General features: G+C 40.2%; 1 protein-coding gene across 1 annotated transcript in view; it reads right to left on the minus strand.

The window, feature by feature from the left end:
* The window catches only part of LOC137654590 (glucose-6-phosphate isomerase-like), a 68,314-nt gene that overhangs the window by 12,388 nt on the left and 32,338 nt on the right, over positions 1-23,588 (minus strand). Inside the window, exons 5-7 of the mRNA XM_068388357.1 lie at positions 16,363-16,476; positions 4,322-4,561; positions 3,801-3,940 (exon numbers count right to left, since the gene is read on the minus strand). Coding sequence (XP_068244458.1) covers positions 3,801-3,940; positions 4,322-4,561; positions 16,363-16,476 — 494 coding nt within the window. The remainder of the gene's footprint in view (positions 1-3,800; positions 3,941-4,321; positions 4,562-16,362; positions 16,477-23,588) is intronic.

The following is a 23,588-nucleotide window of genomic DNA, read 5'->3' on the forward strand; positions in this document are numbered from 1 at the left end:
GCGATAGCATTAAACGGCAATGAGGGAATCTAGCAAGGGACGTCTCTTCAAAATGACAAAACATTGCCTTATTTTTTAGATGATTAATATTCATTATCCTTAGATTGCTAAGTGTTGAGAGGGAGCTCTAAACTGATTGCCAATTTAGGAAAAGTAGTGCAGTAGCTTTACTAATGTTGTGCAATGCATAACAGGAAAAGGGGACTTTAGAAGAATGAGTGTATGCTTTCCAAGCAACTTGATATGCAAGTGTATTACCGATGATTCCTTTATGCTGAAATACTTCACATTTCAATTGATAGCTATGTTTTAAAATGTTCATGTATTTAAATATGAATGTCCTTAACTCTTCGCTACGATGATGTCTGCTTGACATCAAAACATGCCCGGTACTACACACATTGACGTACCGGGTATGTCATTTACAAATATAAACCAATGGAGTTGAAAACAATTGTTTGTCCTATAAAAAAGTACAGCACATGGTTGTATATTACACCAAGGAAATTTCACTAACAAAGCTCCTCCCCTCCCCGATATTAGCCCCTTTCCATCTTTCTTCTGCCAACCAACGAATACTTTGGGACTCTAGCCTTTATTCCTGATTGTGTAGAGAGCCATTTTAGTTTGCTTTTATGCTACCATGTAGAATCACACCAATCTAGTCAATGGTGACATTCCTTACATGTAGCATTACTCTAACCCCCCCCCCCCCCCGACACTCACCACCTTAGAGATGTAAGGATCCCCACATCTCACCCTACTACCAACTGAAACACTTGCAACTCTATAACCTTTATTCATGAATAGTTAAGGCCTGTTTTAGTGTATTTCTATGTTAGCAAACTTGTTCAAATCACACAGAAAGCATTCTCTAAAGCGAGATATAGCTGCATTGTTCTCCCTCCCCCCAGGTTCTCCCCCCATCTACCTCCCACCAACAAAGCTACCCCAAGCACCAATAATGCAAGTTGTTGAAAGCTCTATTTGGTCAAATTCTGTCACAGTCTTACATCTAAAATCACAATAAATTGTCTCCATACTATTTATAATGACCTGAAAATGTCTCAATCCATATAAATCCTATTTATTTATTTATAAATTTCTGAATTCCTACATCATTTACTTGCATTTCACTGATATCTTAAGATATTTCCTCAATATTGTATCACTGATCACATTTGAAACCATGATAGCAATAAACATCCTGATACACGATGTGAGTTTCTTTTTCTTATTTTATTTTTTATTTTCCCATCTATCATTTCCACAAAAATAATATAATATTCATGTCTTAGATATATATTTCATAATAGTTTTATTCATCGTTTTCAAGAATACAAGTAAGTCTACTGTCATATTACCATTTATTGACATTCTACACAGTATTTGTCATGTAAATGTAAACCGGGTTTATTCCAATGTGGATACAAGCTTCGGAGTCATTTATATGGGTTACTCCTAGTCTTGTTTCCTCTATGACCAGACAATCAAAGAAAAGGGTTTGATTGCATCATGCTATAGTTGATAAGCAACCACAGTGTGTGCGGCACACCGCGCCTGCTCATGACATCCTCACTATGCTCCTGGTCATGAAGTTGAGGACATAGGAATAAACTACAAATTTAAAAAACAATTTGTATTATTCCTAGCCATATAAACCCAGAGTCCTTTACCAAAGTTCCCGCCTCAACTGCCCCACAAGTCTTTTGACCAGGAGAGAGTGGAGAGTGTCATGAGCAGACATCCTGCATCGCATGAGCTATGGTTGCTTAGCAACTACAGAATGATGCAATCAAATCCTTTTTCTTTGATTTTCTGGTCGTAGAAAAAACAAAACTAGGAGTAACCCACATACTGTAAATAAACCAAGTTTGCATAGCTATGAAAAATACAAAGGATTGTTAAATTTTGTATATTTCATACCAAAAAAAAACTGGGATTACTAGAACTTACTTGTCTATTGAACTAAATTTAGATTAGCTCTCTCTCTCATGAACTAATTTTTATGTTTGTATCTCTCTCGGGGCAGAAATATGTTTCTTTTGTCATCAGAAGAAAAAGTTTTTTGTTCATTGTATGTTATGTCTTATAATTATACATTATAATAAGACTTCTTGTGTCAAAGGAAACAAACCGATATTTTCTTTGTGCATCTGTATAACGTAAGGTCTGTTACCAACGAGTATGGTTGTTCCACTTGGGCTCTGGATAGCAGCATTTGGTGGGTAGTGATCCCATTCTCTCCACTTTTCGAGCGTATGTTGAGCAGTCTCGCCTGCTCAGGATCTAGACTATGAATGGTCATAAGGCTCTTTATGAGCTTCAGTCTTCTTGCCGAGGCCCTATGTTTGCAGATGATTTAGTCATTGTAGCAGTGATAGAATAAGAATTTAAATTTTTTTTTATTATGGAGAGGAGCCATAGAAAGGAAAAGATTGAAGGTGAACATTAGAAAGACATAGCTAAGGATTTGTAGTATAGAAGAACATGAAGGAAACATTCAAATGGAAGATGGTGTAGTACTGAAGCAGAAAGACAACTTTAAACTACATTATTAACATTATTACTTGCTAAGCTACAACCCTAGTTGGAAAAGCATGATGCTATAAGACCAGGGCCCCAACAAGGAAAATAGCTCAGTGAGGAAAGGAAAAAAGGAAAAATAAAATATTTTAAGAATAGCAATAATGTTAAAATAAATATTTCCTATATAAACTATAAAAACTTTAACAAAACAAGAGAAAGAGAAATTAGATAGAATAGCGTGCCCAAGTGTACCCTCCAGCAAGAGAACTCTAACCCAAGACAGTGGAAGACCATGGTACAGAGGCTATGGCACTACCTAAGACTAGAGAACACTGGTTTGATTTTAGAGTGTCCTTCTCCTACAAGAGCTGCTTACCATAGCTAAAGAGTCTCTTCTACCCTTACGAAGAGGAAAGTAGCCACTGAACAATTACAGTGCAGTAGTTAACCAATTGGGTGAAGAAAAATTGTTTGGTAATTTCAGGGTTGTCAGGTGTATGAGGAGAGAGGAGAATCTGTAAAGAATATGGCAGACTATTCGGTGTCTGTGTAGGCAAAGGGAAAGTGAACCGTAACCAGAGATAAAGATCCAATGTAGTACTGTCTGGCCAGTCAAAGAATCCCATAACTCTCTAGTGGTAGTATCTCAAGAGGTGGCTGGTACCCTGGCCAACCTACTACATGGGATTAATATATAGGGAGGTACTGATAAAGCAGTGATACAGAGGGAATGAAGCATGGCAAAAATGTTGAGGTAACATAAGTTATTTTAGACAAGCAAATGCCATTATAACTCAAAATGAGGATCTATAAGATCATTATCTGGCCAGTACTATTATATTGGGTAGAAACTTGGGCACCTTGGAGAAAACAGTTGGGACTGTTAGAAAGAACGAATTGAGGATGGTGAGATGGATTACTGGAATATCACTAATGAAAATGAATGTGTTAAGATATATGAAGAATATGTGGCATATGTAATGTAAAAGATAATACTAGGGAAGCTTGTCTGAGATGCTAAGGCCATTTAAGAGGGGAGGATATGGAACTAATAAAGAAAAGCTAAGAATGTGCCAGCAATGGGGAGGAGTGTGGGGTATTAGTGGATCAGATGGATATGGGTGGGATGACACTAGGGAAAGAGGATACAAAGTATAGAAATAGGTGGAGAAAGATAACTCAAGCAGCCAACACTGCTATACAGTGGGAATAATAAGGTTGAAAGAAGAATATGGTTTAAACAAAGACATGTATTACAGTAGTGTACTTACTTTCCATTGGATTCCATGTCTCCCTGCTGGAAGTAGGCTGCAAATCTATGTAGATACTGATCATAGGGCAATAATGCATGGGTCTCAGCACCATAGAAATTATGATACCACACTCCAAGCAAAGCAAGAATAACTGGAATCTGAGATATAAAGAAACTTCATTAAAAATTGTTTTCACATAGAACGAAATTTGAGCTTTAAAAAATATTATTTTTTTTTCAAACATTATGAAAACATACGTAAGAGTATGCACTAATTAGTTACTACAGGGTATACTAACAAAAACAATACACACTTGCTTTCATAGCATGTAAACAAAAAGTGACTGAATTGCTTTTTGTCAAATATACAGTAACATTTCAAACAACTTAAATGGATAGCTCACATTGAGCTCCCTCAATAATCTTATAATTATGTACCTACTTTGCAACAAGGAAAGAATCATTAAAATAATGAAACTCTTAATCCTGCCCTACAATTCCACTACCACTGTATACTAAAACACCGAAACAATATCTTACGTTTTGTTCCAATGGTGCTGTTTTGAAGTGATTATCCATAAAATGAGCTCCAGAGAGCAACTTTTCGAAGTTATCATATCCAATGTGAAGAGCAATAGACAATCCAATGGCAGACCACAATGAATAGCGACCACCTACCCAGTCCCAAAACTCAAACATATTAGCTTCATCAATGCCAAAGGCTTTGACTTTGGGTCCATTGGTTGACAAGGCAACAAAGTGTTTTGCAACTGCAGACTCCTGAAATAAAAAGGGAAAACTTTAAGAAAACTTGGATAAACAAAATTTTAGGAGTAAAGTAATTATTTCTATCCTCACCTGAGGCTCATCTGGCTTCCTTCTCAAAGCTAGATAAATATTGATGTCTATCCCAAAAATTTTAAATTCATATTTTCTTTTCTTTTGTCTCCAAGGCTTATATGGAGGTATATGACAATACTATACGGTAATAGTGCTTGGACAAACCAACTATGTGATGCAATTCCAGTCTGTTAAGTTGAAACGTGTTCAACCTCCTCTTGATATTACTGGTCAGTGTGCAGAGGGGGGGGGATGAGATGAAACTCAGATGGGTATAGAAATAATTGCCTTTACTATTAACTAACATCTTTTTCATCAATCTCAACTGGTTCATATGGCTGAGTTCTACAGAGGTAGGATAGTAAAGGAATGAGCTAATCAATCTAATAACCTAGCCTGAGTACTTGCATAAATTAGCTGATGTTAACTTCCAATATAGTAAACATGAACATAACAGTACCCATTTAATTTTGTTTTGTTTTTTTCACTTGTTATGGGACCTCCTTTTCTAGTAAAAATATTTTGTGTGTGTGTGTGAGAGAGAGAGAGAGAGAGAGAGAGAGAGAGAGAGAGAGAGAGAGCTTTGTAATTCATGTACACAATGTACTGTATTTTATGTGTAACTACATTCTTAAGGTGTAGTATGTCAGATTTTACTGCTAGAAGTTTGTAAATGATTTTGTTATATTGTTTTCACTTGTGGTAGGATAAATAATCGTATGCTAATTGAAAAACAACTACTAATAGTGTATTCACAGTATTACACTGTATATAAAACCTTAAAACTCATCATTTGATTTTGTTAGCTGACCACCGAGTTTAAATAGACATTACCACATTTTAAAAAATTGTGCTTCATTAAAGCCTTTTCGTACTTTTATTTAAAATTTTGGGTATATTTCAACCATCAACTATTAATAACTTTTGTACTCTTATGATATCAGCGAGTGTTGTTAGATACCAACAAGTGTTTTGTTGTTACTTTTGAATACTGCAGCGTGGTGTGGCAATAACTTTCTTTTTATGAGTCATCTTACCTTGTCCTGAGGCTGTGTTACTAATGTACAGTACAATTACCTTTGAAAAGTAACAAGAACTAAAATACCATGATAAAAATCACGTGAAAACAACGTAGTGCAGTAGAGTGGGTTACCTTGTGTGTTATTCAACCGCTGGTAGGCAACCGTACGCGTGTTGGTAAGTTAAGAGTTGACCCATCCTACGGTAGCAAGCATAAGTGGATTCTTGATCTTTACGCCGGTCTCTTGTCACTCAACCCCACGAATAGGGAGGGTTGACTGCACAGAAATCTACAGTATATTTTTTTATTATCTTTATAATTTTTTCATATTTTCTTATTAGCTTTACACATTTAAGCTATTCTAAGTCCAAAATTTGATTTGTGATGAAAAAATAATTAAAATATGAAAAAAATATGACTCGTCTGCCCTCACAAACCCACAGTATAGAGGAATCTGGAATAATGCAGATTTATATATATCTATAAATCCGCACTGTACTGAGGGAGTTATAGGTGAACCACAATAGCGCAGGGGATTATTGAATAATATAGCTAGAGGGCCTAGAAAACTAATTTTCTCTGATAATACAGTGGATAGTCTCCATGTGGTTAAGTTTAGCACAGGAGGGTTTGGGTGAACTGACCTCGAAACTGATTGCCCGAGAAGATTGTTCCTGCAAGGCAACCTCCTCAGGTAATCCAACCAAAGAGGCAACTGATTGGTAAAACTTATTAAGGCAGTGCCATTCTACAGTCCAAAGATACCCTTAACTTGCTTATCAGAGGATGAATCATTAAGAACAGATGAAAAGCATACCGATCTTTATTCGCCAGTCCTGTGACATGGCATCTATCTTTCATGATTGGAGATTTGGAACGGGAGAGCAAAAAACATCACCTTATTGTTGAGTGAGGTTGCAAACATGTTCATATCTAGTGTTCCCAAATAACTCCAAATCTCTTGACATAACCACTAGTTTGGTATTACTGTACTTGTTGATTCCTAATTAATCTATTTATTTACTTTCCCAGGAATAAACTGTGGTAGAAGTATCTTTCTCAGACCAGTCCAAGACAAGAGTAGTTCTGCTGTACAGAACAATGACTCAGCCCAGGTGCCTCCTTTCAATTGTAAGCCAGAGCTGTCATGCTGTCTGAAAACTGCTATGCACTTCCTGGTCACCAGGAACTCCTGAGCATGAAGGGCTTTGAATACAGTTAAAAGTTTCTAAAGAGATACCATAGCCCTTAGTAGCCACATCCATATATAAAACAACAGTAATTTAATAAGCTTGAACTTCTCCATCAACTTCAGATAGGACAGAACCCTCTTTTCTGATTGAAAAATATGGAAAGGAACTGTTACGATTATTTTCAAATAAAAAAAGAGAGAGAGAGAGAGAGAGAGAGAGAGAGAAGGAGAAGAGAGAGAGAGAGAGAGAGAGAGAGAGAGAGAGAGAGAGAGAGAGCAAATGCAATTGTGGAGGATTAATTTTATTTTAATTTATTTTTTGTTTTGCCAAATCGAGAGAGAGAGAGAGAGAGAGAGAGAGGAGAGAGAGAGAGAGAGAGAGAGAGAGAGAGAGAGAGAGAGAGAGAGAGAGAGAGAGAGTGTGAGTGTGTTTATTTAAGTTTTGTCAGAGAGAGAGAGAGAGAGAGAGAGTGTTTTACAGTATTGGCTTTAGTTTTGTCACACAGAGAGAGAGAGAGAGAGAGAGAGAGAGAGAGAGAGAGAGAGAGAGTGTTGTTTTAGTATTGTTAAATAGAGACATTTTATTTGCTTTAGCTTTGTCATTAATGAGAGAGAGAGAGAGAGAGAAGAGAGAGAGAGAGAGAGAGAGAGAGAGAGAGAGAGAGAGAGAGAGAGTGAGAGTGAGTGTGGGTGTTTATTTACTTAAGTTTTGTCAAACTGCAAGAGAAAGTGTTTATTCGCTTAGTTTTGTGAGAGAGAGAGAGAGAGAGAGGAGAGAGAGAGAGAGAGAGAGAGAGAGAGAGAGAGAAAGAAAGTGTTTATTTGCTTTAGTTTTGTCAGAGTGAGAGAGAGAGAGAATTTCATGTGCTTTAGTTTTGTTAGATCGCGCGTGCGCGAGAGAATATGTGTGTATGTGCGTTTGTGTGTGCGTGTTTTGTGTGTCCGCGGTGCGCGCCGAAGAAAAGGGGTAATTAGCGAATGATTGTTTGAAGTTGGAAAGATTGTTGGTATATTTGAGGTTGTTTGTTTACATTTTTTTTAGCTAGGATAGGGTGGTGATGAATGTCTTGGGCGAAAGCATTAGATCTTGGACGATAGAAGGAGTCGGTTCTGCATTTTTTTGTTCTTCGGAAGCCGGCTGTTTAGTGTTTTTATGTTCTGAGTAAGTACTGTTTTTATTCATTTTTGTTAGGCGCGTTCGTGAATGATAGAAAGTTTATTGTTTATCTTTGATAATAGTACGATAGTTTAGTTTAGTTAGGAGTTTTCGTAAGCGTTTTTTTCTTTTTATTGCAGGCCGTAGTTCCTCCTTTGGATTCCTTTAGACTCCTTGGAGTTTTAGTTTGGCCTGGAAGGTGGTTTGCCAGCCGTGTGCTTGTATGAATAACTTGATGATGACGACCTGGACCGTACAATGAACATAGTTAGACTGCAGATAGTTATATAAATAGAGAATTTGAGCGTTGACGACCCGGCTGGAAATAAATGTTTACGATGATGATAACCCCTTTAATGTGATTGGACAGTCGAATTGACTGCAGGGATTTGTGGCAATTGGATACAAGGATTGTTGCCAGTGTGTGGAGTCTGTGGACTACGGTTACCACACAACTTATATATTTAATATTTTGGCGTTCTCGCTTATGTTGATGTTAAATGTGATTTATTTCTGGGTTATGGTATACGATTGGGTTTAATATTAAGTGATTTATTTTAGTGTGTGGGTAAGTGTTTTTCGGTACTGTGTGTGGGTAAGTGTTTTTCGGTACTGTGTGTGGGTTAGTGTTTTTTCGGTACTGTATGTGGACTGACGGTGTTGGGTTTATGTAAAGGATATTTTTTTTCGATTATTGGTGAGTCCTGTGTACCCACACACACAGCTATAATATATAAATATAAAAGTGCTATTTCTGTCTGTTTTTGTGTTAAGTTTGTTTAATGATGTGTGATTTTGTTTTTTTTGTTGCAGTAAATATAGTTTTAAGGTTATGTTTTGTTTGTTTTTCCCTTCGAGCAACAGTCCAGTTTGAAGTAAAGTAAGGGGAAAGTTTGTATTGTGGGATATTTTGGAAGAAGAGTGATCAAAGGTGTGGGGTTTGTTTTTGTTGACATCCCGCTACACAATGTTTTTGTTTTGTTTTGTTTGAAAGAAACAATTATCATCAAGGTACGTAATCATCTGTTCCCTAGTTTGCAATTTGTTTTTCGTAAAGGCCTTGGAGCATGTGATGCCCTTCTTACAATCTCCAATGCTGTACAGAAATCCCTTGATTGTGGTCAGAAAGTTCGTATGATTGGCCTTGATTTTTGTGGTGCCTTTGACCATGTTAATCATGAGGCCCTCGTTTTCAAACTCTAACAGTTGGAAGTTGGTGGGTCGTTTCTTAGCATGATTATTGAATTTTTAAGAAATAGATCACAAAGAGTTGTTGTTGATGTGCACCATAGTGAGTATAGGAATGTGATATCTGGTGTTCCTCAGGGTAGTGTTCTTGGCCCATTAATTTTCATACTATATATGCATGACATGAGGTTTGGTCTAGAAAACAAGCTTGTTGCATATGCAGATGATGCTACTTTCTTTGCATCAATTCCATCTCCTGATTGTAGAGCTGGGATTGCTGAATCCCATAATAGAGATCTAGTTAAACTTAGTACATGGTACAAATTATGGGGTATGAAGTTGAATCCAAATAAAACTCAAAGTATGATTGTAAGTAGGTCAAGGACTGTGGTTCCTCAACATCCGGATCTCAGCATTGATAATATTTCTTCAACTTTGTATGACTTATAATTTTAGGTGTGATTCTCAACAGCAAATTTACTTTTGAGAAACACATTATGTCTGTGTCTTCAATTGCAAAAAAAATTGGCTTATTGAGAGTCTTTCACGATTTTTGGTGATCAATCCATTCTGAAGAAGTGTTTTAATTCTTTCATTTTACATTGTTTCAAGTATTGGTCTCCTGTCTGGTCTTTAGCTGCTGATTCTCATCTTAATTGGTCGGACAGGAACTTATGATCTAATTTTCTTATTCCTGATCTAGATATTAAACTTTGGCACCGTTGTTCAATTACAGTAGTTCATTATGCATGTTGCATAAGATTTTATATAATTATGACCATCCTTTACATTCAGATCTTCCCAGACAGTTCCATCCTGTTCGTAATAACAGGTAAGCAGTTAATTCTAATAGTCAGGCCTTCTCCATCATGAGGCTCAATACTACACAGTACAGTGATACCTCTACATACGATCTTAATTCGTTCCGTGAGCTGCTTCGTATGTTAAAACGATCGTATGTTGGAGCAAATATTCCCATAACAATACACTGTAATTTGTTTAATTCGTTCCTCAGCCTAAAAATCCATGATAACTCCTTAATAAATTGCTACACATAATTACACATAACATTAATACAATTGAATAATACAGAAATATCTAAAAAAGAATAATAAAGAAATAAATAAAAAAGGAGTTTTTATCAACATTTTACCTTGGAGACAGAAGATCAGCGAGGAGGTAGAGACGGCGACTGCGATAACGTACCGTAACTTACTCTAACTTACACTACGTGAACTTTAACCTAACTTAGCTTATTTTTTTTTTTTCATTTTTATATTTTAAATTTTTTTTTTTACATTTCTTTCCTTTTCTATTTTTAATTTGCATCACTTTCACTCGATTCGGTCTTACTTTTCTTTGCTTCACTTTCTTTCTCTTCATCATGATCACTAGACCGTTTCGTAGATTTTTTAAAGAAACTATCGAGAGAAAGTTGCTTGGTACGGCTTTTGAGAATTTTTCTAAAGTGTGTAAAACAAACATCATCGAACTGCGTAACTACACGGCAAACCTGAAGTTTCTGTGGGTGATGCTTATCGATGAAATCAACCACGTGTTGATGATATGCCAACATCTGTTTTATTTCCGCCGTACCTAAGATTTCGCCTACCTCCTCGATCTCCTCCGACTCACTCAACTGCGCTTGGAACTCATCATGCTGCATGGCTTGCAGCTCCCTGAGTTCCTCGGTGGTGAGGTCTTCATGATGCTCATCGACAAGTTCGGTGATGTCATCTTCATCGACCTCCAGACCCATGGGGATACAAGGGATACAATCTCTTCGACGTCTTCCTCGACGGCAAGCGCAGGTCCAGGCTCGGGGCCAAAACCTTCGAAATCTCTGGGAGCAACAGCATCAGGCCAAAGCTTCTTCCAAGCTGAATTCAGTGTCCGACGAGTTACTCCCTCCCAAGCCTGAACTATGACCTTTAAGCAGTGCACGATATTAAAGTGGCTCCTCCAAAATTCACGCAAAGTTAAGTTGGTGCTTTGCGTGACATTAAAGCACTGCTTAAATAAGTGCTTGGTGTACAGCTTCTTAAAATAAGAGATGACTTGCTGGTCCATGGGCTGGAGGATAGGGGTGGTATTCAGTGGAAGATACGACACTTTGATGAATTTGTATTCGTCGATGATATCATCTTTGAGTCCTGGGGGGTGAGCGGGTGCATTGTCCAAACAAAGCAAGCACTTCAAAGGCAAATTCCTCTCCTGAAGGTACTTCTTGACAGCAGGGCCAAAAACTACGTTTACCCATTCCACAAAGATATGCCTAGTGACCCAAGCCTTAGAATTAGAACGCCATAAAACATGTAGCAGGTCTTTATTAATTCTATATGCTTTAAATGCCCAAGGGTTTTCAGAATGGTAAACTAATAACGGCTTTAATTTGCAGTCCCCGCTGGCATTGGCACAAAGCGCAAGAGTCAACTGATCCTTCATAGGCTTATGTCCAGGCATTTCCTTCTCTTCGGCGGTAATGTATGTTCGACTAGGCATCTTTTTCCAAAACAGACCGGTTTCATCACAGTTGAAAACCTGCTGCTCTACGTAACCTTCCTCCTCCACGATCTTTTCGAACTTTTTAACAAAATCATTAGCAGCCTTGGTGTCCGAACTTGAAGCCTCTCCATGCCGAACAACTGAATGAATCCCGGTCCGTTTCCTAAATTTCTCGAACCAACCTCGAGACGCCTTGAATTCCTCCGTCGTAGGATCGGTTGAACTCTCCCCCGCGTTTCCCCAGAGCCCGCCGCCTTCAAGTCACAATAGATAGCGCTGGCCTTCTCACAAATGATCGTTTCAGTGATCGTATCGCCAACAATCTCCTTGTCCTTTATCCAGATTAACAAAAGGCGTTCCATCTCTTCCAGAGTAGGGCTACGACGTTTAGAAATACAGTGAGCCCTCGCTACTTCGCGGTTCGACCATCGCGGATTCACCACTTCGCGGATTTTTTTCATAACGCATGTATATACACATATCGCGGATTTTCCGGAAATTTCGAAAATACCGCGATTTATGAAGACCCCAAATACGTATTTCGTTAATTCCATTAATACTGTAATTAGTAATATCTGCTCTTACTGATGGTTCATTGCATTACATATGACATATAATTCAGTATAGAAAGAAATAAAACACGAAAAGAGAATGTGATCATACGATAATTCAGTATACAGTACGTAGTAAAATTAAATCGAACATGAAACGCAAATCAGAGGCAGTCATACCGTATTTGAATGGTGTAAGGCTGCTGATGGCTACTACTACAAATGTAATGGATGTGCATCTTTTCCATGAATCTTTTGTATGTATACGTACGTAGTACTGCATCCAATAATATTATTTGTTGCAAAAATCACATCTCGAATAAGCGTACATATCCTACAACAAAACAAGCGTAAAATAGCGTACGTAAAGCTGTATACGTAGTACCTTGTATTTGAATTGGTAACTACTACGTAGCATGTAAGACGGATTGTGATTGGTTCAAGTGCTGATAGATGACGAATCAGAACCCAAGTTTTGAAATCTACCCTGTGATAGGTGTTTTGACCGCTCTACACGAAGAATAGAGAACCACCACACGATGCGCACGAGATGAGAGGACTGATCAAGGCGACACTCAATTGGCGTCCCTCCGATGTGCTGCCGTCTACCGGCGTAAACAAGAAACTACGATCGACGCTTCGAGAAAATTCTACACGTACGTGTATGATCTACGTCGTATGTTGGAGCAAGACTTCGGGTGTCGAGACCCGAATTTAATCGAATTTTACTTCGGATGTTGGAAAATTCGTATGTAAAGACAATCGTATGAAGAGGTTCCACTGTACTCTAGAAGTTTTATTCCAACTGTAACCAAGTTGTGGAATGATCTTCCTAATCGGGCAGTTGAATCGGTAGAATTCAAAAAGTTCAAACTGGCAGTAAATGTTTTTATATTGAACAGGCTTGCGCAAGTCCTTTTATAGTTTATAAATTAAATATGTTTTAATGTTGTTAATGTTTTTAAAGAATTTTATTTTAATTTTCATTACTTCTTTTATCGTTAATTTATTTCCTTATTTCCTTTCCTCACTGGGCTATTTTTCCCTGTTGGAGCTTATAGCATCTTGCTTTTCCAACTAAGGTTGTAGCTTGGCTAGTAATAATAATAATATTTAAGGTTTTAGTTTATAAAATAAGCTGTATTTCCGTTTAACCCTTTTACCCCCAAAGGACGTACTGGTACGTTTCACAAAACCCATCCCTTTACCACCATGGACGTACCGGTACGTCCTTGCAAAAAACTGCCATTTATATTTTTTTTTGCATATTTTTGATAATTTTTTCAGAAACTTCAGGCATTTTCCAAGAGAATCAGACCAACCTGATCTCTCTATGACAAAAATTAAGGCTGTTAGAGCAATTTAAATAAATTATATTGCAAAATGTGTTTGAAAAAAAAAAAACCCTGGGGGTAAAGGGTTGGAAAGTTGCAAATACCCTGGGGGTAAAAGGGTTAAGAAAGTATAGATATACAGTAACATACTGCGCAAGAGACAACACATAAAAAGTTGCGTCATGATAGCGGCGTAGGCTACAGTCATCTGAACAAAATCACTGAACATTTACAGTAAGTACAGTTAAGCTGTACTGAAGTAATAGTACTGTACATATATTACAGTAATATACACTACAGTATTAGTGAGTATTAGGTTACAGTACAGTATTACTAGATAGGAACACCCTTTGCTGTACAGAACAGTAAGGGAATGATGAAGACTCGGTAAACTCTATCTTGGCACAATACTGTAATGTAACCTTACTGTGTCCAGTACGTAGTGTACATGTGTGCAAATGTTCTGTACACTGTATATATGATTATAAACTATTGTAGAAAACAAATTAAAACTATTAGGCAGTATTTACCATGTTAATCATCAGCTCGGGCACCCACTTGTGGCAAGGGGCAATGACTTTTTAGGTTAGGAGTTAGCCCACCCAAGTTTAACATTTATTTGCGAAAATTAGCTTATTGCGCCTGTGTCTGTAACCTAACTATTGCGAATATCGAGGCTTGACTGTAGTAGTAGTAGTAGTAGTAGTAGTAGTAGTAGTAGTAGTAGTAGTAGTAGTAGTAGTAGTGGTGAGCCGAGGAAGAAGTTTATGCATCCACAGGCCCTTTAAACATCCGCATGAACTCTTGAGCTGTGTCGAAAGCCAAAGCTCATATGGACAAGTTCTAATTGCATAGGGAATCTGATCCAATTAACTCAAGTGAAATCAAGTTCCAGGTGGTGAGTGAGGTAATTAGCACCAAGGCTGACTCATCTTGATGAGATTTGCTCGGAGACTCAAAAACCGAATGTTGAAGTAATAGCGCTAGAACTCTATTGTGGATGGCGAGCAAAGAGGAAGGAGAGTCTCGCTGTGAAGAGAAGTGCGCTTACTTGCAGTGAGGATAAAGTGCTCTGCGATCCTCACCAGAGAAGTTCTCCGTGGAACAAATTTGGAAATTACCACCCAAGGCGTCAAAGGAACGAGACTTGCTGCTGGTAGTAGTGAATTCTGCTCGCAAGTGCGAAGTGCTGTTCGTCAAAGGCGGAGGGCAACTTTACCTCGGAAGGAAAAGTCGCAGGATGAGCAGCACTGTGACACTGAATAGTGGTAGCTATTCTAGTTGTCACAAGCTGGCCAGCAGTGGCATGTTGGAAACTCGGTCGCGAGCTAGAGACTGGTCACAAGCAGGAACATGGTCACAAACTGGTCTATAATGTTGTTCGTTGGTCCTGAAGTCGGAAGAGAAAAAAGAGAAAAGAAGGGTGACCCCAAGTAGAGGAATTGTCAAGTGCTGGGAAGATGTTGCTGGAAAACCAGGAACATGGAAGTGAGCTGACAGGCAATCATGAGTTAACAGGTGATCATGAGCTGACGGCAATCGCAGGCTGAAGGGCAATAGGGAGCGAGTCAGCTGGGCGAGGGGAGTCAGCTGGGCGAGGAGGGGTCGGCTGGGCGAGGGGAGTCAGCGGGCGAGACGAGTCAGCGGGCGAGACGAGTCAGGTGGGCGAGACGAGTCAGCTGGGCGAGACGAGTCAGCTGTGCGAGATGAGTCAGCTGGGCGAGACGAGTCAGCTGGGCGAGACGAGCAAGGAGAAGAAACATCCTCTTCATGCTCCAACGGGCCACACTCAGAGGGATTAGGAAAAGGGATGGATGAGTTCATAACCCTCTCAATCCTGTGAGGCAAAGACTACTCTGGAGAGGACCAAACCCACGTATGGGAAAGGTGTCCACCATGAATAGCAGGAAAACTTTGGGCTTTGCACTACTTCTACTGGCTGAGCAAGCTCAGAACGAGAGAGAGCGCCATTGTCAGCATGATGATTAGGAACTGCCACAGGCACAGGCGATGAAGGTGGTGACGGGGCAGGAGCAGCAACTTCCACAGGAACAGGAACATGATTCCGACATTGCACTCCTTCCATCAGCTCCCCTCACAGAACGAGGGATTGCGTCGTTGTTAGCTCTGAAGAAAAAACCACTTGGGAGAAAACCTAACCGCAGATAGGAAAGGTGTCCCCCGAGAGGAACAGGAACATGTTTTAGACTTTGAACTCCCTCTGTAGGGTGTCATCGCAGAACGAGGGAGTGCGTTGTCCTCAGTGATGAAGAAGAAACCACTAACGAGATAAACTTAACTCGTGAACGGGAAAGGATTACCCTAAGAGGTGCAGGAACAAGCTTCCCGTAGTACAACTCGCAAAGAGCGAGGAACATCATCTTCAAGAACCGTGAAGATGAATCAACATGGAGAACAAATCCCCTTCGGAGAACAGAGCCACTTTGCAAGGGGAAGTGGGAGAGGCCTCCAGCCTATGCATTGCCCGGCATCAAAAGTCTTATGGCTACTTTCAGCTTCGCTGAAAGTATGTTCCCTAACAAAGAGCATAGGGTTTGTATTCTGTTGTCAGAACAATTAATAATTAAAACATTTCTTTTCAGTTTACATACAATAATGTACACAAGCCTTTTCTGGTTTTAAATATCTGATTTGTTTTTAATATAACAAAAATGGCATTAATATATTACAAAAATGTTTACCAATAAAAAAAATAATATCATTAGTATATTCATTAAAAAAATTTGGTTCGTAAGAAAGTAAAGTTGCAAGGATGATTATAGGTCTAACTTACATCTTTAGCAGTATCCAAAAACCAATTCTTAGCTGAAGTAGCATTTGTTATGGTTTCTTGAGTTGTGAAGGTCTTGGATGCAATAATGAAGAGGGTAGTTTCAGCATTCAAACCCTGAAAAAAAAAGTTAGGTAAATGTAAACTGAAATATCAAAATATTTTATCCATCCTTACTTAGGTAACGTGACATTATAGTAACTGATTCTTAAATATCATGTACAGTATTCATAACATTAATAAAACAGTATATTATCTTGAGAACAAAAATAATTAGTGACACTACTACAGTGATTGTGAAAAATACTACATTTACAACAAAAAAAGATACTATGATGTCATACAGAAAGGTCTGTTACATTGATAAGGTAGCAATACTTCTTAAATATCTTGACACAATTAAAGAAAAAAAAAAAAAAAAAAAACCTTGAGCCATTACTTTATATAGGCCATTTATTGAGGTAACATGAATCTATTTTCATGGGGCAACCAATCAAGAATTACATAAGAAATGTTACTGTTCCAGAAGGTTAATTGTTGAACAGTACTGCGATAATTAATCAAAGTAATTAAAGTAGTTTTGAGACCACGAACTTACATTTCTAACTTCTTGTAGGGCTTGCCAAGACTTATTCTGAATTGGCATTAATGTTTATAACATTTATAAATAAAAAGGAAAAGATAAAAAGTAAAACATTCAGTGCAAAAGATGGTGCAGGACCCCTGGGTCCCCAGCTGTACTAATTTCTACCTTTTATTATCTTAAGTTTCTTCAGTTACTTCTTACCTACAGGTAAGAACTTTTTAATTTTGTGAAACCTAAATTTTCCTCCTTCGTTTAGGAAGAAAATATCTGAGCAAGACTTTTTGATAATACTGATAATGATGATAAAGGAGTTTTGACAAAGTAAAAACATAAAATTTTAAAAGTAATTTGTATTTTTCCTAGCCATACAAACCCGAGGCCTTTATTATTATTATTATTATTATTATTATCATTATTATTACAAGCTAAGCTATAACCCTAGTTGGAAAAGCGAGATGCTATAAGCCCAAGGGCTCCAAAGAGGAAAAATAGCTCAGAAAGGAAAGGAAACAAGGAAATAAACAACTTAAAAGAGAAGTAATAAAACAATCAAAATAAAACATTTTAAGAACAGTGACAAAATGAAATTGGATCTCTCAAATACTGTATAAACTATAAAAACTTTAAAAAACAAGAGGAAGAGAAATAAGATAGATCAGGATGTCCAAGTGTACCCTCAAGCAAGAGAACTTGAATCCAAGACAGTGGAAGGCCATGGTACAGAGGCTATGGCACTACCCAAGGCTAGAGAACAATGGTTTGATTTTAGAGTGTCCTCCTAGAAGAGCTGCTTACCATAGACAGTCTCTTCTACCCTTACCAAGAGGAAAGTAGCCACTGAACAATTACATTGCAGCAGTTAACCCCTTAATCAAAGAAGAATTGTTTGGTAATCTCTGTGTTGTCAGGTGTATGAGTGAGGACAGAAGAGAATGTGGAAAGAATAGGCCAGACTATTCAGCGTATATGGAGGCAAAGACAAAATGAGCCGTAACCAGAGAGAGGGATCCAATGTAGAACTGTCTAGCCAGTCAAAAGACCCAATAACTCTCTAGCGGTAGCATCTCAACGGGTGGCTGGTGCCCCGGCCAACCTACTACTTCAAAGCAAGCTGGAATCTGTGATTTAAGTGGATAACGAGCAGTTATTCGACTATTGGTGCGGAGGCTTTCTCAGTCAATTCTCTCCACTTTTGATACTTCAACCCAGGGAGCCAGCTACCTTGTTCACTCACACACAGGAAGGACTTTCTAGGGGAACAGGTGATGGCGGGACAATATGTATATATAGCTACAGGTTTGTATCTTTAGGAAAAATACAAATTACTTCCCAATTTGTCATTTGTTCCGACACTAAATACAAACCTTTCACTATTTATATTTTCTCTTCTTAGTAACATATCACAAAACAATATTGTATTGCAAATTTGTTAACCCTTTTACCCCCAATGCTATTTGGAACTTTCCCACCCTTAACCCCCAGGCATTTTCCGTTTTCAAGCGCGTTTTGCAATATTTTTTTTTTCTAGATCGCGCTGACAACCTAAATTTTCGTCATAGAGAGGTCAGGTTGGTTTCATTATTTTGGAAAATGCCTGAAGTTTCTCATACAGTTATCAAAAGTATGAAAAAAAAATGCAAATAGCAGCTTTTTGCAACAACGTACCGGTACGTCCATGGGAGTTAAGGGATGAGTTTTGTGAAACGTACCAGTAGGGCCATTGTGGGTTGAAGGGTTAATTGCAGAATAACAAGTTCAGGATAAAGAAGCCTACAGAGATGCAAATAATTCCTTGGATGAGTTTTGGATAAATTTTAGCATTAATAGTTTTCAAGTCAACATACAATCATCGTTCTTTGGCCCGCAGTCCTGTTAAAAGCTACATTCAGAATTATCTGCATTGTTTATTCTATCATAGGGTAACCGGTTGTAAGTTCATTTCAATACTGTCCAGTAGCTTGCATATGCATATAGTTTCAAGTCAACATACAATCATCGTTCTTTGGCCCGGAGTCGTGTTAAAAGCTAAATTCAGAATCATCTGCATTGTTTATTCTATCATAGGGTAACCAGTTGTAAGTTCATTTCAATACTGCCCAGTAGCTTGCATATGCATATAGTTAATCATCTTTAAATTATCCCTGATTGTAAGTACTGTACAGAGTATTATAGTGTTATGGGAGTGTCCAATGTGTGGGCAGTTTAATTTTGGGGGGATATTCAATTAATTTTTAATCTTGTTATTGTGAGGCTGAAATGTAAATAGAAATTTCCTTATTGAACTATTTGACTTTTTTCTTTTCTTCATTTTTATAATAAATTTTTGTTGTTATTAATTCTCTTTCAACACTTCCTCACCTAAGATATTCCCCGTTCCAGCCTGAAAATTTTTTTTCCTTTTTAACATTATTTCTTTCCCTCTCCTAATGTTCAATTACTTGTAAATAAGAAAAAAAATTACCTAGAAAGCATACAGCTCCTCTTATTTAGGACTCCGTACATAGCACTGCGGAGAGAGACGGGGAACCCAAGAAAGATAGGGAAATTTGAGTTGCTAGCTGGGTCCCCTTGCCCAATAAAAATAAATTGAGGGGTGGTGTTCAGTGCCCACTTCTATTGACTATTTGCCTTTTACCAATATTTCTGGGTATTCCACAGTTTTATCTTTTTGTGTAGTGAATATTAGTGTGTGGTCGGCATTCGGACACTAGGTAGTCTGCGTACTACATCTGGCCACAATCCGCAAACTACTATACCGCCTTGTTTGTTCAAATAAGCCACTACTGTGGTTGTTGTTGCTCAACACCACTACAGAGTGACCCACCCGGAACTGTTGGAGAGCCCGGAAGGTTGCCCTCATCTCTTAGAGATTTATGTGCTGGTACCTTTCGGACTTGGACCAAAGCCCTGAGGCCGTGTGGCGCAGCATATGGGTGGCATCAAACCCTTCTTTCAATTCATTCGAAGAACATCAATTCCGGGGGAGGAATGAGAAGGTTTGTCCCTCTGGAGGTTCTTGCCTGCCACGCACCATATGGGGACCAACATATCAGGGGAATCGGTGTTGATTCCACCTGGAGATCAAATTCTGAGGCAGTCGTTGGGTACTAGACGGGACAGGGATGACAGGTGACCTAGATGATGTAACCAATGCTGGGCTGGAAGCTCTTCTCGTCTGAGGAAGGGCTTGCTACCTTCCTCAGTCTTTGTATTCTGCCGTCTGACGGAAAGTCTTTCTGTAGGTCGGTGTCTATTATCGTACCAAGGTATACCAATCGCTGAGAGGGAAGCAGAGATGACTTCTCAATGTTTACCACGATTCCCATATCCTATCAAAACTCAAGCAGTCTATCCCGGTGCTGAAGAAGGGTTGCCAGCAAGTCTGCTAGGATCACCCAATCATCAAGGTATTTTAGGAGACAGATGACAATCCTGTTAGCCCAAGATGACACTAGAGCGAACACCCTCGTGAATACCTGGGGTGCTGTGGAAAGACCGAAGCACAGCACCTTGAACTGGTATTGCCTGTTCTCGTGTATAATCAGAAGCTACTTCCTTGAAGGCATATGTACTGAGACCTATATATGCATCTTTGAGATACAGCATGCACATAAGTCCTGTTGTCCTACCGTTTGTCTGACCGTGTATGCTGTCTCAATGCTGATCAGACTTTGTAGAACAAACTTGTTCAGAGCTGAGAGGTTGATGACTGGTCTCCAGCCTCCAGATGCCTTTTCACAAGAAAGAGTCAACTGAAGAAGCCTGGGGAGCTGTTGAGGACCTCTTAGAGAGCGTCCTTCTCCAACATGGTATGGACTTCGGCCCAGAAGGCCAGATCCTTTGCGGATCCCATTGCGTAGGAGCTCGAGGGTACTGAATTCTGAGTCAGTGGAGGGAGAGACTGAATGAACAGGACGCAAAACCCTGAACGAATCCCAGAGACTGTCCAGGGTTTGGGTCCGTGCTGCAGCCATCTCTGTCAGCGGCATTGCAGGCATCCCCCCACTGGTGGGCAAGAGGGAGGATTGCCCTCCCTAGCGAGAGCAACCACGGCCGCTCCCTTTGCTACCTTTTCCTCCTCTTGAAATTTTGGAGCCCTTTGGGTCTTTTGCAGGAAAGTGCTTCCTGGACACTTTTTTTTTTGAAGACCCTGCTGTCCTACTGGTCAAGGGTTTGGTGACGCGGTTGTTTCTTAGGTGACGGTGGGGCCTTACCATAGGATGTTAAGGCCTTATGGAAAAGGGAGTCCTGATTGGACTTCCTCCATCATTTAGCTGCCCTCTCGACTTCTTCCAGCTTGAATTAGGAAGACCTGCCCAAAGTGGAGTTTCTGAGCTTAGAGACCTAAGCTTGCGGGACCTGTTTGTGAAACATTTCAATTACCACATCCTGAAGCCTAAGTATCATGCTCGCCACCAGATTAACCACCTGATGAGCGAGGAACTCTGTGTTCCAATTGCCTGATAAAAGGAAGGTTTCCATAAACTTCCTTGTAGAATCTTAGGACCAATCCTCAATTCTAACAAGGTGGCCCACGGATCCTAGCCACAGATCAAGCCACAAAGTAGCCTGCATGACATACTTCGCAACCTTATCCATGTTTTGGATCTTGGTTGCCGAAAAGGAAGCCAATATCCCAAAAAGCTTCTCAAACGAGACTTCCCTCGAGAGAGACTACGGTGGTGTCCAGAGGCAAAGCCGGAATAGTCTCATCCGAGACCTCGTAATATTTCCTCTGCTGTACAAATGGTGGAAGGAGGAACTTTGAGGATGAGCCTGCTCGGAGAGAACTAGAGGAGCGTGATAGGGAAGAATGCCTTCTTCTTGGCCACCGTCAACCCTTTCGACCAGGGACAGGCTGCACTGGCCTTAGGAGGCTGTTGAGTGCCATACACTTGGTCAAGGACACTGTCCTTACACTCCTGAGAAGACGTCTCCAGGTCTGCTAACCCACTGATGGCCCTCATGCAGGCTAGAACCTGCCTGAAGGTATATTCCGACTCCAGTTCACCTTCCGAGTTGAACTCTGGACTGGCGGCCCTGGGGAGGTACTCATCTTGGAAGTCCAGTTCATCTTCCACCTTCGAGCTCTCACCCACAGGAGCACAGGGTGGGGCAAGGTCATCAACTGAAGCTCTCTTGTGGGATGCAACTCTCCCCTTGGCATTCTTCAGCATTGTCTTCGCATCCTTAGACTCTCTGACAAGGAAGGAAATCCTCCACCAGTGAAGGTCTGGAAGGTTCCTGTGGTCTTTAAGAGTTTTGACATCTTGCAGAAGGTACTGCCATAGGTTCTTCTGGTGGTCTGGAGACGAGTCGAAGTTCTGGGGGTACCACCTCTATAGGAGATGGGCGGAATATTGTCATGAGTCAGACCTCCCTTGGAGATTGGGAACCCATGCTTGTATGAGTGTGGAGATTGCTACCGGGTGGGGGAGTAGTTTTCCTCATTCTTGTCTTCTGCTTCGTCGTCAGAACTGGAGTTACTTGAATAAGTCCTGCTGTATTCTATAAAAAATAAAACCCACAGCTTCACACACCCTCCTCATGGAAGATGACCATCTGAGGGTTTGGGTCTCTGGAAGTGGCTGGCCTCCGCCTCGGGTCCAAAGGGAGAGAGAAATAGTAGGAAATTGGCTTCTCCAACATGATCTGGAGAGTGGAAGATAATGTCGCCTTTGATGGTAGAGCTGTACTTGCTGGAGGAGCTGTACCCGTGACTGTCTGTCTTACCGCCTTCACCCAGGTATCAAACCAGGATGGCAGTTTCCCCACAGACGACAGGTCTGGAGAATCCTTGGGGAGACCTACAGATGGAGATTGCCTCTAGGAGATCACAGTCGAGATATTTGAAATTGAGATGCTGGTCTCTTCTCCTGGCAAAGTGGTACAGGCATGCCCTCAAAATCAAACCGGAAAGGGCGAGAAGGAGACACAGAAGTGATCAGAGGATACTTCTTTGGAGGTTCCCTAAACCCAGAAGGAAAAGCAACCGGGTGCCCATCTCCTACTGGCGAGTCAGGGTGATGAGCAGGCCTCTCTGGAATGGTCGCTGATGGTCTGCTATGTTCGTCCAGGTGTTGACGAGCTGGGGAAAGAGGATCACTCGTGAGACCTTGATAAGCATGCAGGATCGTGAAGATCACATGCAGGCAATGGAGAGCAGCGCGCTGGTCTCGTCAACAGCGATCCTTTGCAGGGGAGACACTGCAAAGGATTGGAAGACGAGGAGGCATGGCAGCATCTAGCAGGCCTAGATCCTTGCTAAACCCTATCCTCAAAAGGGGAGAGAACAGAAGCTTTGGGGGGTGCAGCAGGACCAGGCGAGGGTGACAGATAAGCTTCGCAGACAGCAAGAGCGCTGACCACCACACTCGCAGAAGACAGAACTTCTGCCTCTAAGGAAGCCGGAGAAGGTCTCCTCTCGGCCCCCAGCTGTAGAAGTTCCCACAACACATCCTTCGAAAGGTGGGCCTGCAAGACCCAGCGACGACCAACCCTGTAAAAAATCAGAAAGAGAAAAGGACTCCCCAGGCACGGGCGGAGTTGCTTCTCTAGGGGATGCAGTTTTGTCCCTAGAAATCCGGAGTTAGCCTGGTGTTAGCTAGTCAACACTCCTACTTGACCGATCCTCAGAAGAGAC

Source organism: Palaemon carinicauda, chromosome 15, assembly GCF_036898095.1.
Source record: "Palaemon carinicauda isolate YSFRI2023 chromosome 15, ASM3689809v2, whole genome shotgun sequence".
NCBI classification, from domain to species: Eukaryota; Metazoa; Arthropoda; class Malacostraca; order Decapoda; family Palaemonidae; genus Palaemon; species Palaemon carinicauda.